This window comes from Pseudopipra pipra, chromosome 2 (genome assembly GCF_036250125.1).
Source record: "Pseudopipra pipra isolate bDixPip1 chromosome 2, bDixPip1.hap1, whole genome shotgun sequence".
Classification (NCBI taxonomy): Eukaryota; Metazoa; Chordata; class Aves; order Passeriformes; family Pipridae; genus Pseudopipra; species Pseudopipra pipra.
In genome coordinates this window covers 93,293,343-93,308,564 of record NC_087550.1, presented here as the reverse complement: position 1 = coordinate 93,308,564, position 15,222 = coordinate 93,293,343, and the positions used below count along the sequence as shown (strand labels likewise).

The 15,222-nt window shown below is 35.1% G+C and overlaps 1 protein-coding gene across 7 annotated transcripts in view; it reads left to right on the top strand.

Moving 5' to 3' along the window:
• The window catches only part of ATP11A (ATPase phospholipid transporting 11A), a 111,128-nt gene that overhangs the window by 41,263 nt on the left and 54,643 nt on the right, over positions 1-15,222 (top strand). For all 7 annotated transcript variants that reach the window (XM_064646479.1, XM_064646478.1, XM_064646483.1 and 4 more), the window contains exon 2: positions 10,863-10,985. In XM_064646479.1, the coding sequence (XP_064502549.1) occupies positions 10,863-10,985 (123 nt within the window). The remainder of the gene's footprint in view (positions 1-10,862; positions 10,986-15,222) is intronic.

Genomic DNA, 15,222 nt, shown 5'->3' with positions numbered 1-15,222 from the left:
GTGGAGTGTATTTGCCTAGGGAAAAATGGTGGTGGTTTGTTGTTGTTGTTGTTTTGGTTTTATAGATTCTAGAGTCCTGGGAGAGCTTTATGGCAAAAAGAGACTATCCCATCACAAGTTGTTTTTAGAGGTTGATGTATTGTAACTACTTGCCTCCATCCCTCCCCATATCAAAGAAATCACAGCAGTATATCAAAGCCTAGAAGGAGAGGGCTTCTCTTGTGTTCTTATGTATGCTTTTGCTGCCGAATAGAAACCTGCAGCATCAAAAGGTTGTCAGAGCTCCTCTCTGTATCCCTGAATGGCAGACATGTGGAGGTTGAGATTACGCTTATCGTCTCATCCCAGACAAACCTGCAGAACCTCCTTTGCCTTTATTATCAAAATCATTGCAGCTCAGAATATATTAATCTCAATGTACAGTACAGTTCTAGACTTGATAGAAAAGTCTTTCTTGAAAAATATCTTTGCTATTCTGTGTGAAGGACACAGAACAGTTTTGATATATTGAGGTGCAATGTGGACATTTCTTCTTCCACATATAAATAAAAGAAGGTACATGAATCATTGAAAGCTTTAAAAAACATGTCCCCGATATTGTATAATTACACTGATACAAGTCTTAGAGCATTATTTTGGACCTTGCTTGTTCAGCTATAGATAAATGCTGGAGCGTGTGATTTACATTTTAAAGTGGGAAGTAGCTACAGTTTTTGCTAAAATAAAATAATTTGAACCTTCTCTGCTTTGATCAAGAGATGGTCTTTCACACTGTACTTAGTGTACTGGAGCTTGACTTCAGATGTGTTGGGTATACTGTGTTGATCTTACTATGAATTCCATGGCTATCATTAACGCTTTTGTTAGTATTTTATTAGTATTTTAAAAGTAGGAAATGTTTACTCAGGGTAGTCAGTCATTGTGGATCAACTTCTAGTACCTTACAGGCCACTGACTGTTAAAAAAAGTGTTTTATTTGAGTGTTCCTCACCTTTGCTATATCAGAAGTTCTGTCTCTATTATTAATGATATTTTGGTTTAAACTTCACCCAGTCTTCACTGAACAAATTTAGGATGGTGAAAACTAAAAGTCTGTCCTTGATTTCCAGTGTCCTGCTTGTTCAGGGATTAGTTAAGTATTGGAGTTTCTCTGACCTTAGTTACTGAAGAGTTTAGTTACCAAACTTCATTTTCACAGTTTTAAATACTAAACATTGACTATTTTGATTTCTCAAGTTTGTGATTTAATTCTTGTAAAGTAGATGTTCTGGACTTTCTAGATTTTTTTTTATTTCTTTTTTTAATAGCAACTGGTGCAAGCTTGTGCAACTGAGCAGTCACTTTTTATATTTTATATCATGACTAATTTTTTTGAAATGCTACTTATATTTTTCTGTATGTGACTATATATGACAAAGGAAATAGCTCTAATATAAAATAATGGGTTTGTATGAATATCTAAAAATACAACTAATAGCAAATGCTGATAGTTTACTTTTTATAAATATTTGATTGGTTACTCTAGAAGTTCTTGAAATAATTCTTTCGATGTTTGTGAAAGTACTAAGTTGTGAAATATTTATTGTACTTCATATTGTTCAGTTGTAAATCCTTAAATGTGTTTTTGAGAGTAAAAGTAAATATTAAAAAGCTCACTGCATCAAAGGAATTGTCAAGTAATATTTAATCTTCATGGAATTCACATTCTTCAAGCGCAGTGAAAACAAAGGATTCTAAAATCTTGTGGTTATTGGTGTCATAAAGCTTTTTATGCACCATGAGTAGGTTTACTCATACTCCTGACATGAACACTCAAAGGTAGCGAATGTCCTTCATGCCATTTCCTAAGTTTAAAACTCTTGTCTTTCATCAGTGTAGATTTTATCGGAAGTCAGATTTATGATCCTGATGCCTGCTAGTTTTGGAAAATTGTTCACTATTATACATGAGGAGTGAATGTGGCATTTCATTAGTAACACTATGTGACAGTAGGTAAAACTGTAAAATTTTTGTTTGTGGACTCTTACCTGAATCAGCACATGACTTTTTCCCCTTCAAATACTAGAATATATGGTATTGCTTTGCAGTACTGGAAGAAATAATAACTTAAAATGTTTTATTCCTTTAATGTTCCAGGACTGTACTGGAATACTATTGTATAATTATTGCAGAATTTGAAGTATGTTGAAAGTTTTTCCAATATCTCCAAATATTTCATCAGCTTTCTGACCATCTGTAATTATGATCCTTCCCTGTATCAAAGTGTGTCTATCTGTGTGTTCACCAAGCTGAATTTGCATAATGTGAGATCTGGTCCTGATGTGCAGTAAAAAGCATGGAGATGAAGGAAAATTCTGGGGAGCTTCTAGTGCTATAGAACTTATTATTCCAAGCAGCCAAGTTATTTTTGAACTATAAATTGAAGATTTCTTCAACATAAAGTATAGGGATGCTGGGGTTATGTTTTTTTAAATAGCACTCAAAACCGGTTGCCTATAGAAGAGAGAGAGAATTTGCAGGTTACACTGCAGGGAGTATGGCAAAATATAATTACTCATTAGAAATTTGGCTACTAATATTGTCATTTTGACTAATGCCAGGGCTTCCAGGCTGTTGATAAATTTACCAGTAATGCAGGGAAAGATTGTCACTTTTACTATACCTTTTTTACTTCTTTAGGTAGTTCTGTAGATCAATAGAGTCTGGCCTTAGTCACAGGGAGTAAGTGCAGGGCTGGACTACATGAGCAAAACCTTCATTTGAAAAATTGTCAAAACATGACACCTGCTAATTTTGCTGAGGATTTAGGTTTCTCCCCCACCACAAGGTGTGGAAAACTAACAGATATTAATGGTGTGAGTTGTACAGCTTTTGGGAACATTCGTGGTAGTTTTTATCATTTTTTTTCTTGGGTTAATTGCTTCTGATAAGATTGCAGCCTGATCTCCAGTATGCATGGTGGGATAGGCACAGACATACACTGGAAGGCTAATTTTTTTAAGTAGTCTTTGTGTAGCAAAAAAACCCAAAAAAGTGTTACATAGTAAGTCACTGCTCATTAAGAAACTGTAGTTCAGTATCAGGTAAGTATAAATAGTTAAATATGTATAGACATAGAGATATAAATGAGTTTACAATAAATATTATGGTGACTCTCCACTACAAATATGTAACGTAAGATCTGGATTAATATGGATGGAACAGTTTAGGTAACAATGTTCGGACGCTCTTTGGTCATTGTCTCAGTGATCTGCAAGACCAGCATTTTACAAATTATTAGATTTGTTGTCTTATATGATGCTACCACCAAGTTGTACCACCTTCTGTCTGCTGGAATCATAGCTTCACTAGCTCTGTATCCACTTAGGAATGAAAATCCTTTTGAAGTCTAACAAGAACTGACGGTCAGGACAGTGAGTAGTTGTTACTACTTGCAGTGAACTTGTGTTACAGATTTCAGCATGATGACGAGGGTTAACAATGAAGTGTTTTCTTGTCAGCAACACTGCATTATATTTCTCTAGTGAAAGTAGGAACAGAGGTCTGCTCAGCTGTGTGTTGGTAGACTGTGTGTTGGAGAGTGCAATAGTTAACTACTCATTTTTTTCAGCCATAACTTACTTGAACAATTTAGGAACTGGCAAACATGTAGATGAGGCATTTTGACAGCCCTTGTACTAAGTATAAAGAAGCATATGGAAGCCCATATCTTTTAATTGCCTTTGTGGAATCCAGGCTGGAAATTTGATTCTTCACTTTTTGTTTGCTAAAGTCCTTGTAGGTGTTGTCAGTGTGGCCAGTTCTGATCGTGTTTACCTGAAGCCTGATGGTAGAGCAGTTTACTGTTCTAAATTTAAGGCATATTTTTAGAATATGTTCACTTTTGAATAACCTGAAGCTCCTATAAGAACACCACTTAGGAATGACTTTAGTTGCATCTGATCTTGTCAGTCATGCCAGCGCCTGTTGTCTCCATATGCATTAATTTGTTCTTTTGAAAAGATTCACAGTAGGTATTTTTTCTTTTTTTTTTTCTTAATCATTTAGTATCTTCATTGGAAAGAAAACAAATAATATGGTGTATCTGTTTTTATTACTTTTTCTGAATGAATGAAAACAAACTGCAGCTTGCCTCCCTCCATCCTCATGTTTCTTTAGAATCTGTAAAAACAATATTTTTTTTTAAATTTCAATTAATTTTAACCTGAACATTTTAATCTCTTTAGATTTTTTGTTTATTAGTGAATTACTGCAAATAGAAGTATTTCCTTGCAACTAAGAGAGTAAAACAATCCCTGCAGATTCTGAAGTATCTGTACAACTTTCTCTTTAGAAGTATCTTTACAGATACTCTGAGTTTGACTGGCACTGCATGCAAATCTTAATGGCATTTAGTTGGCTTGCTAGAAATAAAATTGCTCTTGTTGTTTATGGGCTTTTGTTAGCACCTAAGGAAGCTGTAATTTTTCTCCACAAACCTTAAAAAATTTCAGCTGTTGGTCTGGAACTGCTTAGATATAAAGTTGGTTTTTAATTAATTAAAGTGCTAAGGCTGTCAAATATCATGTGTCTTATGTGACACTTTCCCTTACAGTTTCTCTTATCACTTCCATTTGCAGTATAGTTTGTTTCTCATTTGCCTTTCTAATTGCAAGTGAGACACTCTTGAAGGGATTTCCGTGTAGTGGAGGTTCTTCACTGGGACTGGGAAGATATACAAGGAGGAAAACTGTGTCCCTGTCTCACTGGCAGCAAGGAGCAAAATGTGTCAGAACCAGTATGGTGAGAGGAAGGAAAAGGAATGAAGCAAAAGCATTTTTCCAGCTATCCAGAAATTCACATATTTCACAGATGAACCTTTTTGCTGTCATTCCAGTGATTCCTTGAAATTGGCTGAAGATTGTGTATGTGAATGGAATAGGAGACTTTAATTTGTATCACTTTTATTACTACTTTTCATTGAAATAAACAGGGAAACTGAACAAGACTTTTTCCCCTGAAGAGAAAGCACAAGCATCACAGATAGCTGTTTGGACCAGTATGTCAGCAATATCTGGAATTTAAATCGACCACTTAGAAAAGATCATAATCCCACTCAAATAACTGGGGTTAGTTTTTAGGTATGTGAAACAAAGAATTACTGTAACTCTTTAAGAGGAACACAGATGATTGGCCTTGTCATTCAGGAAGTCAAATGATTCAACCATTCAAAATATAGAGTATGTGAAATTCAGTTAAAGATGACATTCCAAACTGGAAATCAGGAAGGAGAATTTAACTGTCTACAAAGTACTATACTGCAATGTCCTGTGCCAGCTCATGTGACACAATTGGAACATTGCTGTGTTAGGATGGCTTCAGAAACCTTTTATTCTAAGTACAGTGCTCAAGGAGGCATAAAGTGGAAGGCAGAGATAAAGTTTATATTAAGTACATATACAGAAGTTTTAGGTGTTTTACAGAAACTAGAATATTTGCTGTTGTGACAGAATGCTTGTTCTGAGAGTTGTGAATTACAGTACTTTACATCTTTTCATTGTCATATTTCTGTGTTTCCTCTTCACAAATTCAAGCAATTTCACATAATGTTACTGCAACCTATTGCTATGAATCCATTTCCCCTTCTGCCTGCATGCACAGACCCTTACAGGAGGTGGAAAGAAAGATCAGAAAACCAGGATCCACCAAATAGGATAGATATGGCTTGGTTGGAAAATCTGTTTGTGGGCCTAGCACCATTTTCTGTAGTTAAAATATGCCCACTTTTGCTTCTAATCACATGCTTTTCCTGAGAGTCATAAATTAAATACCCTATTTGTAGTCAAAGACTGTTTATCTACTCTTTCTTAACCCTCTGCATATACTTACGTACAGCATTGTGTCATATGTAGACAATTGATTTGGGAGAGTTTTGATTACAAATGCTATTTGTAATGAAAGTCATCATCCAAGGATTTAATTCATTTACTGAAAAGAAATGTGGTAGTAAATATTCTGTGGCAACAGATCCTACTATGGGTGACATATTTCATAGGAAATGTGTTAATTAGTTGTAGGAGTTTCTGGGAGAGAGTTGTTCTGGGTTTTTTTGTGGTTGCCTCTGAAGTGTTGCATTTTGGTATTCCATTAAATTATAGATGTAATGGCATATGTCCATGTGACTTATAGGTGCCTGAAGTAATTTGTTTACAGAGCATCATATTGAGGTAGCCCTTTTTCTAATTATAAAACCTGATAGGGAATTTGTCTGATGATTACATGAATTATTTTTTGTGCCATTCTATATTCATATGAAATATAAGAACAATTTTAACAGCTTTTAAAGTTTTACTTACACTTTGTTCTGAGCTTGGCCAATTCATATGGAGGGCTGATGTAATGCTTTGAACAAAATGTAACTCTTAAGTGCTCCCTGTCTAGGTCTGAGTTTTCCTAGCATTTTAAATCTTACTGACATCCTTTAAGTGGATGAGAATTTTACACTTTACCTTCACAAAGAAATACATGTAAATTAATGAGATTTTTTTTTCAAAGTGGATTATTTAAATTCTTAATCTATTTTACTAGCAATTATAGAAAACAGATTTTTTTAAAAATTGTCATTTCTTTAGAAGGATTCTACTTTTTGTGATTTATAGATCAGATTTATCTTTGAAAGGACTGCGGATTTGATGGAATTTTTAAAGGTTAGGTAAGAATTTGCACACGCTGCCATTGTTTGCATAGGGAGAGGGCTGCACATTGACCTGCAGAATGGCATCAAGTGTAAAAGAAGAGGTACTCAGTATGTTTGACAAATGAAGACAGAGATGAGACTATATGATCTCATGGTTTGGTAAATAGTGTATGATAAGGATGACGGTTTCCTTACAATATTATAATGTAAAAACAGTTGATTGTTTTTTTAATTACAGCTTTCTGAGATATTGAAGATTTTACTCTTCACTGAATAAAATATTAAAAACTAAGGGCATTTAGTGCAGAGCTGTTGCAACATATCCCAGTAGATACCAGCAAAACATTTGATGTGTGATGGTTTTTTCGAACTGCACCATTAGTTCTTCCTGCAGTTTCTAAGTGATAATGGCTTATCTCTATCATCCTAAAACTTTGAAGTGATTGTTTTAACAATGGTGCTAATTGCTTAACTGACATCAAATAGCGTTTCAAGCCTCCCTCTATGGGTGTAAAGAATTTGTGTGAAAGAACTGGAGTTACAGCCTGGGTGAACACAGCAATAGCTGATGACGAAAATTTGTTGCTGTCGAATCTGTGTTTAGAATGTACTGTTTTAACGAGAAAGCATTTAGCAAAAAAGTGTAAGAGAATATTGTTCAGTGAAGTGTATTTACAGCCTGGCCAGAGCAGATTGTAGCTTGGTTTTCAGCTGTATTTAATGCATACTAACTTAACTGAGTAATGTTTGTGTTTACATTATTTGGAGAGAAAATATAATTTTGAACCAAAGATTGTTGCTGCTAATTATGCCCAAATTATTAGTTCAAGTGGAGAGTCAGGAAAATAAATTCAGTGTTTCCCTTGATTTCAAACTGTAAGTCAAATCTGATTACTATGAAATACCTGGAAAGGCTTTGAATCTTTCAAAGTCAGTTACTTTTCCAGCAGCTACCATTAGTACCTTCCTATCATCCTTTTGCTGTCGCCCATTGAATACCAACCCCCTTGTCTCTTCAGGTAATATATTTTTGTTTAAATTTAAATTTAGATAAAAATTAGCAGAGTAGCATGAGGGTGAATCTCAAGCTAGTTTCAGTTTGATTTTTTTTTTTAAATCAGAAAAAAAGATGCATTAATATTTTAACTCTTAAGGTACAATCCTATTAACTGTCTCTTATTTAGAGTTACATAAAGATGCCTTAGTCTTTTGCTGATCTTTGCTTTCAGTATTGCTGACCCTACTCGAAAGAGTAAAAGCTAAGTAACATTTCTTCATTGATGTGCCAATGAAATTAGGTCTCGGTACATTGAACTTTACAGTATAAATAGAAGCAGATAATGCTAAAGTTTATTTATGGTTTCTTGGACATATCCTTAATGGGCTAAAGTAATAGAACTTAAAAAAAGAAGTGAATATAGTTCGTTGTTCTGACAGCAGTATCAGATTGCTTTTTTCAGTTGCTCTGTCATTCTGTGAGTCATCTCTCATGTACAGTACCTGAGCATTAAAAGAATCATTGGATCAGCATGGTTGTCTTTGTAGCTTGGCATTACCAAACATTCAGTTGGTGTGCTTTGATTTCTTTAAGTGGCCTGTGTCCTGACTTAGTGCTGCTTTTCTAAAAGCATCTTTTTCTTCACACAAGTGAGTTTCCTGATGGTCATAGTGCATAATGCATGCTACTTTATGCACTGAGCTTGTACCTCACTGGAAAACAGAGCCTTACTCTTTCCTGCTAAATTTTTACACTTGAATTGTGAGTGATTTGGAGGCTTGAAGTTGTTGACTTAGGTTAGTAAAGTGCATTTATTTTGTACCTTCCATTAACAAATTGAAAAGTAAAAAATTTTTATGCTAGCGGATAGTTAAAATTAAGTTAGATCTGGTTTTGTACGTTTGTGGTGAATTTATCAATTTGTGATAAAACCAGATCCAATTAAGCTAATAGAAGAGATTGTCTCGGTTTTATATCCATGCTTAAAGTAAATTTTGTAGAGCCTTTTTCTAGGGATATAAATTCCAGGGTGCAACATTAAATTGATTTACTTGGTGTTGACACAGTACTCCAGGGCCATCAGACCTGTAAAAACTCGTGGTGATGCTAGGAAAATGCTGTTTAGAGCTCTGTCTTTTGTACTTTGCAACTTCATGGGTAATTTCAGAGGCCCATTTTAACTGAGTTGTGATAAAGATTCAATTTATACAGTGAAATTTTAAAAAAATGTTTTCCTGAACTAACAGCCTTGTCAAGCTGTCTTGGACTGGTTTGTAATAAATACAAGAGATAAATTGTCAGACTGGGCCTGTGTAGAGGGAAGGAGAAGCTGAGGGCTTTCTTCTTGATGTTCAAAGTTTCATGTGTGGAATTCCCATTAGCCCTTTACATAGTCATCTCTGAACTCAGCCACTTATCAGGAGTAATCTTTGTGTTGCTTTTATGTCTGTAATGTCTATCCTTATGAAAAATTTAAAAATGTTGTACAGTTCAACATCTTATACAGGAATATCTCACATTCTCTTGCATTTTTAGGAGTATTACTTGGCAAGAGTGTTAATGGAGAATTTGTGTGCATTTTACATTCAGTGCACTGACAAGATGAAAAAATATTGTGTATAAAATGGTAAAAGATAGCTTTTTTTTTTTCATTTCGTAGAAGTAAGGTGGAATATAGAAACATTTTCATTGTTTTACTTCCTTCCAAATTATTTTGGTTTGCTCAAAGAATCCTACCTGGTCTTCAGAAGTGGTGCTTTACTTTGGATTGTGAGAAGACGAATCAGTGATATGGGAAGAGCTGTCTAGCTGGAAAACACAGTGTGATTTTTAAACTAACCCACATCCTGATGTCAAGTCATGCTACACCTGGCACGTGAGGAACGTTGTACATGCACTCCCACTGAGTCAGGGACAGTTAGAATTTAGCATAAGCTCTAACTAAGCCATTGGCATGTCTTATGAATGGCTCTCACCCTTACTTCGTTTATGAGCAGCTTGTCTTCCTTTAATATGTTGGACTCTTTCAAATTCTTGAAGATTGAATAATACATTAAAATGGCCAAGGAAAACTTTGGATTTACTTTTTGGTTTTAGTTTTATGCCTAGTCTTGTAATTTTACCCTTTGGTATCTTCTGAACATAATGCCTTCATTTTTGTCACGTGCAAGAAATAGTAATAATTTAGGGTCCTTTGTATCTACTTCTTGTATAAATGTCTGGGATAGCAGAAGTTGCTTTTCTTTAAGCCTCCTACTTCACTTTACATTTTACTTGATGACTACTCAGCTATTCTTTGCTTAATAGTCTGAGTCCAATAGACTCTTTATGTTCCTTCCCTCCCCCCCCTCCAAGAAAGTCATGTGCATCACATAGATAATTGTTTTTTAGCTTAACTGCTCCAGATTTGCAGAGTATTGCAGGATTTCATGTGTGTATTTTAACAATAAATTATGTTGAAAGTTTGGTCTTCGCCTGTGTTGCACTTAAGGCAGTGACAAAATCATATAGGAACGAATTAATGAAGGAAATATTCAGATGTTTAATGTTAAATGTTTAAGTTTGAGAACTAAATTTTATTTTAGACTTATTAGTTAAGTGTGTACTAGTAAAGTAAATGGACCTGTTACTGTTGACAGCAAGACTAACTAGAAAAGGGGGTACCACGTCTATATGATTAAACTCTTATTGTCAAGAACTGCTGACCTACATCCAGCTGCTTTGGGGAATGATGCTTTGGCTGCATTAACTACCAAACTCATGCTCTGTGTCTGGGGTTAGTTTGCTTGGTAGCAGTCTGACAGTTCACCCGTAGAGACAGACAACCAAGCACCAGTGCCCAGGAGCACTTTCAGGACATATTTAACATACTAAATAAATGTAGCTGTTGAAGGTGCAGAAAAGAATCTTGCCTCTAACGTGCTTAACAAAAGTATACGTAAATGCATTGTTACAACACAAATCAGAGGGTTTGAGTTTGATATTATGACTATTTAAATATTTAAATTGACCATATGATGATGTTGAAATTGCTGGTGCCTGGGCTTCTCTAAGTATTAGGAATATGTTCTGTACTATACCACAGCACTGGTGGCTGTGTATGTGTTAATGATCAAGCACATGATTAGTTAATTCATCTTACTGCAGAAATACTGAATGAACTGACACAATAACTTTTTCCCCTAATAGTGTGCTGGAGAAGAGAATTGGGTGGACAGTCGGACTATTTATGTTGGGCATCGTGAACCACCTCCAGGCACTGAAGCCTACATTCCACAGAGATTTCCAGATAACCGAATAGTCTCATCAAAGGTAGTAATATTTTCTTTCATTCACGTACATAAATGAGCTGAAGTTATTTTGTATGTGTTCATTTATCTCTTTCAAGATTTTTTCCTATATTTCCTGCATGTTTTTTCTTTCCACTGACCAGCAAAGGTAGAATGAAGGTATCTTATTCCTTCTACGGAGACTAATAGCCAAATTGCCTCCAATATGAATAGAAATAAAATGACTACATTGTTTACTATAGTATATAATATAGTACAGTTTTGAGTAATGTGCTTTTCCACAAAGGAAAAGTAAGAAAGAATGTAAGAAAGCACTTTTCATTTGGGGCAATCCTGGAGTAAAGACTCCAAGTAAAGACTGCATCCTTTGTAATCCTAAGTAATACCTCAAAGTACTAGAAATAGCTTCATTTGTGGAGCACTTAAATTTATCATGCTATCTCCAGCATAAGTGTCATTCCCTTCAAAAGCTCATATTGACAAAACCCCATAGAAATAATAATTTTTGTTATACACATGCAAGTGTGAATTATTCTTAAAGTCTTGGTATTGTGATACATTTGTGCCCTTAAGAAACCTTCGAGTTGTTCCTCACTTCAACTAGTAAGCTTTAACTTCCATAAGTTTCAGCAGCTTTCTGTGAACAGTTGTGATATTGTTACTCTCCAGCTGGCTTGGTTTAGCCAAAAGTTTGTGTTGCAGTGGCATGAAAAAATGGACATGTGCAGCTGACAACTCAAGAAGTCCAAGTTATTAGTGTGTTTGGATTTTAATCTTTGTGAGCACACACCTCCAACCAATTATGAAATAATGAATTCAAAAGAATAGCTGCTTTACTGAGAGAATTTCTTTTTGAACAGTGTGTCAAATCCACAGACACTTTAAGAACCTTAGTAGCATTGTGAAACCCACACTTTTCACAAATGGTGTCATGTGAGATTTTGCATTTTAGTACCTTCTCTCTGTACTTCATTCAGAAACAGTATAATGACAAGCAGCATAGTATCTAAGCATCTTTAATTAGATTGTTCAAAAGGTAATGCAGTGAATAATCCAGATGAAGTACAGTCAAACTGATACAGTAGTAAATCCTGTGCTCTACATGTTGATTTGTATTGGCTTTCGAATTATGGAAGAGTAAACACATTTTATGCAAATTTTGGTACTCCTGTGACAATCTTCTTGTTTTTCATCTCAGACGTTTCATCTGGGATTTATATAAATAAAGTCATTGAAGTTATGGCTGATACTTTTTGAAATAAAACCATCCTGCTCAACTCTGCAAGGTGTTTTGACCCTTTTTTGTGAATGTTAAATTAGTGGAAGTTTCAAGTTACTGTTACAGAGTGAGATTTTTAAGTATGACTTAGACCTGGATTGAGTTGAGGAATCCCTGGCAGCAATTAGTAAATATGTATGACTTCAACTAGTTCAGAAAGGAGATTTCACTGTATTTTTATTTGGATATAAAGTATACTTAGTTGAATGTTTTTAATGTGAAACTCTAGTTGTGAGCTGTGTCTGTAAATATTTTTTCATAAACAACAGGTATTAGTGAAAATATATACATTTTATATATCTATATATACAATGTTTCTCAGTTTTTCTGCTTATTGATTAAATTTCTGTCACTTAAAAAATAAAATATAGGTTGTCTTTGTGAAAGTAAATACAGTGGTGATATTTCAGGAGGGAACAGAGTTCACAGAAATGTTTTATAATATTGAACAGTTCTTTAGACTGCTGAAAGCTGTTTTATTGACAGTTGCCTGTATATGAGAAGTTTCTGTGCTGTCCCTTTCAAGAAAACTCTTATTTACATGCACCATCCCAAGCAGCCTGAATAAAGAGCACCACTGTGATTTGACTTGCATTCATTCTGCTTCTGTAAGCTAACTAATCTTAACTTTTCACCCTGTCCTTGTCCCTTACTTGCTTTGGGGGCATCTATTAGAATGTAGGAAACACAGACATAAGTGTCCTGAAAAGTTATCAAATATACCACATAAAGGTGGCAAATCCATAATTGTCAGAATAGAATAAAGATACATGCAAGCAAACTGTGTACTGTTACTTGAGCCGTGAAGGATACTTACTTCATCTTTCATCGGCGAGACAGACTTTCAGCTGTGCTTTTATAGGTCTGAAGTGCTTATGTAAGAAGGTATATGATTGCTCTTCAAGGATGAGGAACTCTGGACTTTCAAGTACATATTTTACCAATTTAAGACACATGGAATTTCTAAAAAGGGTAGTTTAAAACCATGAGGAAACCTCATCAATTAGTCTGTCTGTGTGCTGCTGTACTAATAAATGTCATGTCATAATGCCCTGAAAAAGACAGCAGCTGGCAATAATATGAACCTTAAACTTTCCTAGTCTTGTCAAAGGTATACTTACTTCACTGTGCTTCAGCAGAGGCTTCCTGGTGTCAGCAAGATAGTTATTTTATTTGAGTACAGAGTGATATTTCTTGTATATTGCAAAGTCACAGTGGAACGTGATTAATACTCTGTCTACTTAATGACACATTCCTGGTCATGAAAATTTATAGAGACAGACCTGGGCAAGACATAAGTGTTCTACTGGTTTGATGTGTTAGTTAATTATGATTTTAAGAGTGTATTGCAGAAGGGCTGTGTTGAAACAATAGAGGCAAAAAACTTATGTCTTTTGGATTGTGCAAGCAGTTTGTTTATGTTCTAGAGATAGTGACCTTTGTAATGTGGATCCTTATGTTGATCTGACTTTTAGCTACTTCAGCTGCCTCGGGTGTTAGCCTTTAAAGTGGTTGTTATGTGCCCTTGATTGAATTTATCACATGACAGTGATGCAGCATGGCAAAATGTCAGCTGGTAGAAAAACCTAATGTTTCAAATGAGAAGAAAGAAAGCAACTGAATTGGCAGGGAGGTGGCTTGCTTTTATTCTTTAACAAATTATACACATTTTGAAATTGTTTTAGTAGAACTGCTAGGTCAAAAGGAAACCAAGTTAAACCACGTACCAGTTAGCAAAACTGGGTAGGAAACAACCTTGTTCCTTCTTCTGACACAGGATAACAGAAGGGTCTTATTTTTTTTAAAGACTGATAAATCATGAAATAACTTTTTAATACAAAACTTCCTTAAGGTCCAAGCTTTTTGTGCTGGGAGTACCCCAGTCAGTATGCTAAACAGAGTATCTGTACATGTGTAGTAGTACAGAGATGTGCCTGATCAGCTAAGAATTGCTAAAAATCCTTCTGTCACAGTACATTGTCACCAGCAGTAGATCCTTAGGGGAGCATGCAAGAAGTACATATAGAGTGATACTTCCTCAGAATACTCTCTGGGTGTTTGGTGCTCAGTGACCTAGCCATTTGTGAGCCAAAAGGTATGATTTTGGTTTTAATTCAATACCCTTTAAACCCATGTAAATTCTCAGAATACATGGTTCAGGCACAGTTAAACTGTAGAAATGTTTGCCAAAAGAAACTATGAACCTTCATTTTGTAACTTTGTGTTAATTTGAGTTCATATTCAAAGTCTTTGCATCTGAAAATTACTGTTATCCCCTGTTTGATTCTGTTGATTTTCCACTATATTCCTTTCCAGGCAGAATAACCTTAACCTGTTCAATAATTGTGTGGAAGCTAGTTCATACCTTTGCTCAGAGTTGGTCTTACCTTTTCCCACACCAGCTGTAGAGTTTTTGAGGCATGTGCAGATCATTCACTACACAACAAACTATGGATTAATATAGTGTCATGATGATGTTTTTAGTTTGTTTTTAATTTGTTAATATTTTTCACCATCTGAATTATCTTTTCCTGAAATTGATCTGATATCTTTATAGAACTGCTATGCCTCCAAGATCTCATTTTGTAGACAAAGTAGGGATTTGCATCTCCCATTCTAGCTGAATCAATGAACTGAAGACTAACCGAATATGTAGATTTGTTTCTTGAACAGAGAGAAAAATTGTACCAAAAATAAAATCTTATTTTGAGACAACAGTATGGAGTTCAGTAGAAACATGTTTAATTACAGCTGCTTATGGCTTTTGACAGACAAGCTAAAGAATGAAGCACAAGAAAGAACCAAAAATTTCAGAAATGCCTGGATAGGAATAGCCTGTTGAATAAGAGGTAAAGAGACTTCCCTGTGTGTCAGAGACAGCTGACAAACTTAGAAAACCCAGGAACTTCAGACAGGAGATCTAATTGTTTTTTCCATACTACCCATAGAGAAAGCTGGGCTAGAGAGACATAGAAAGTCT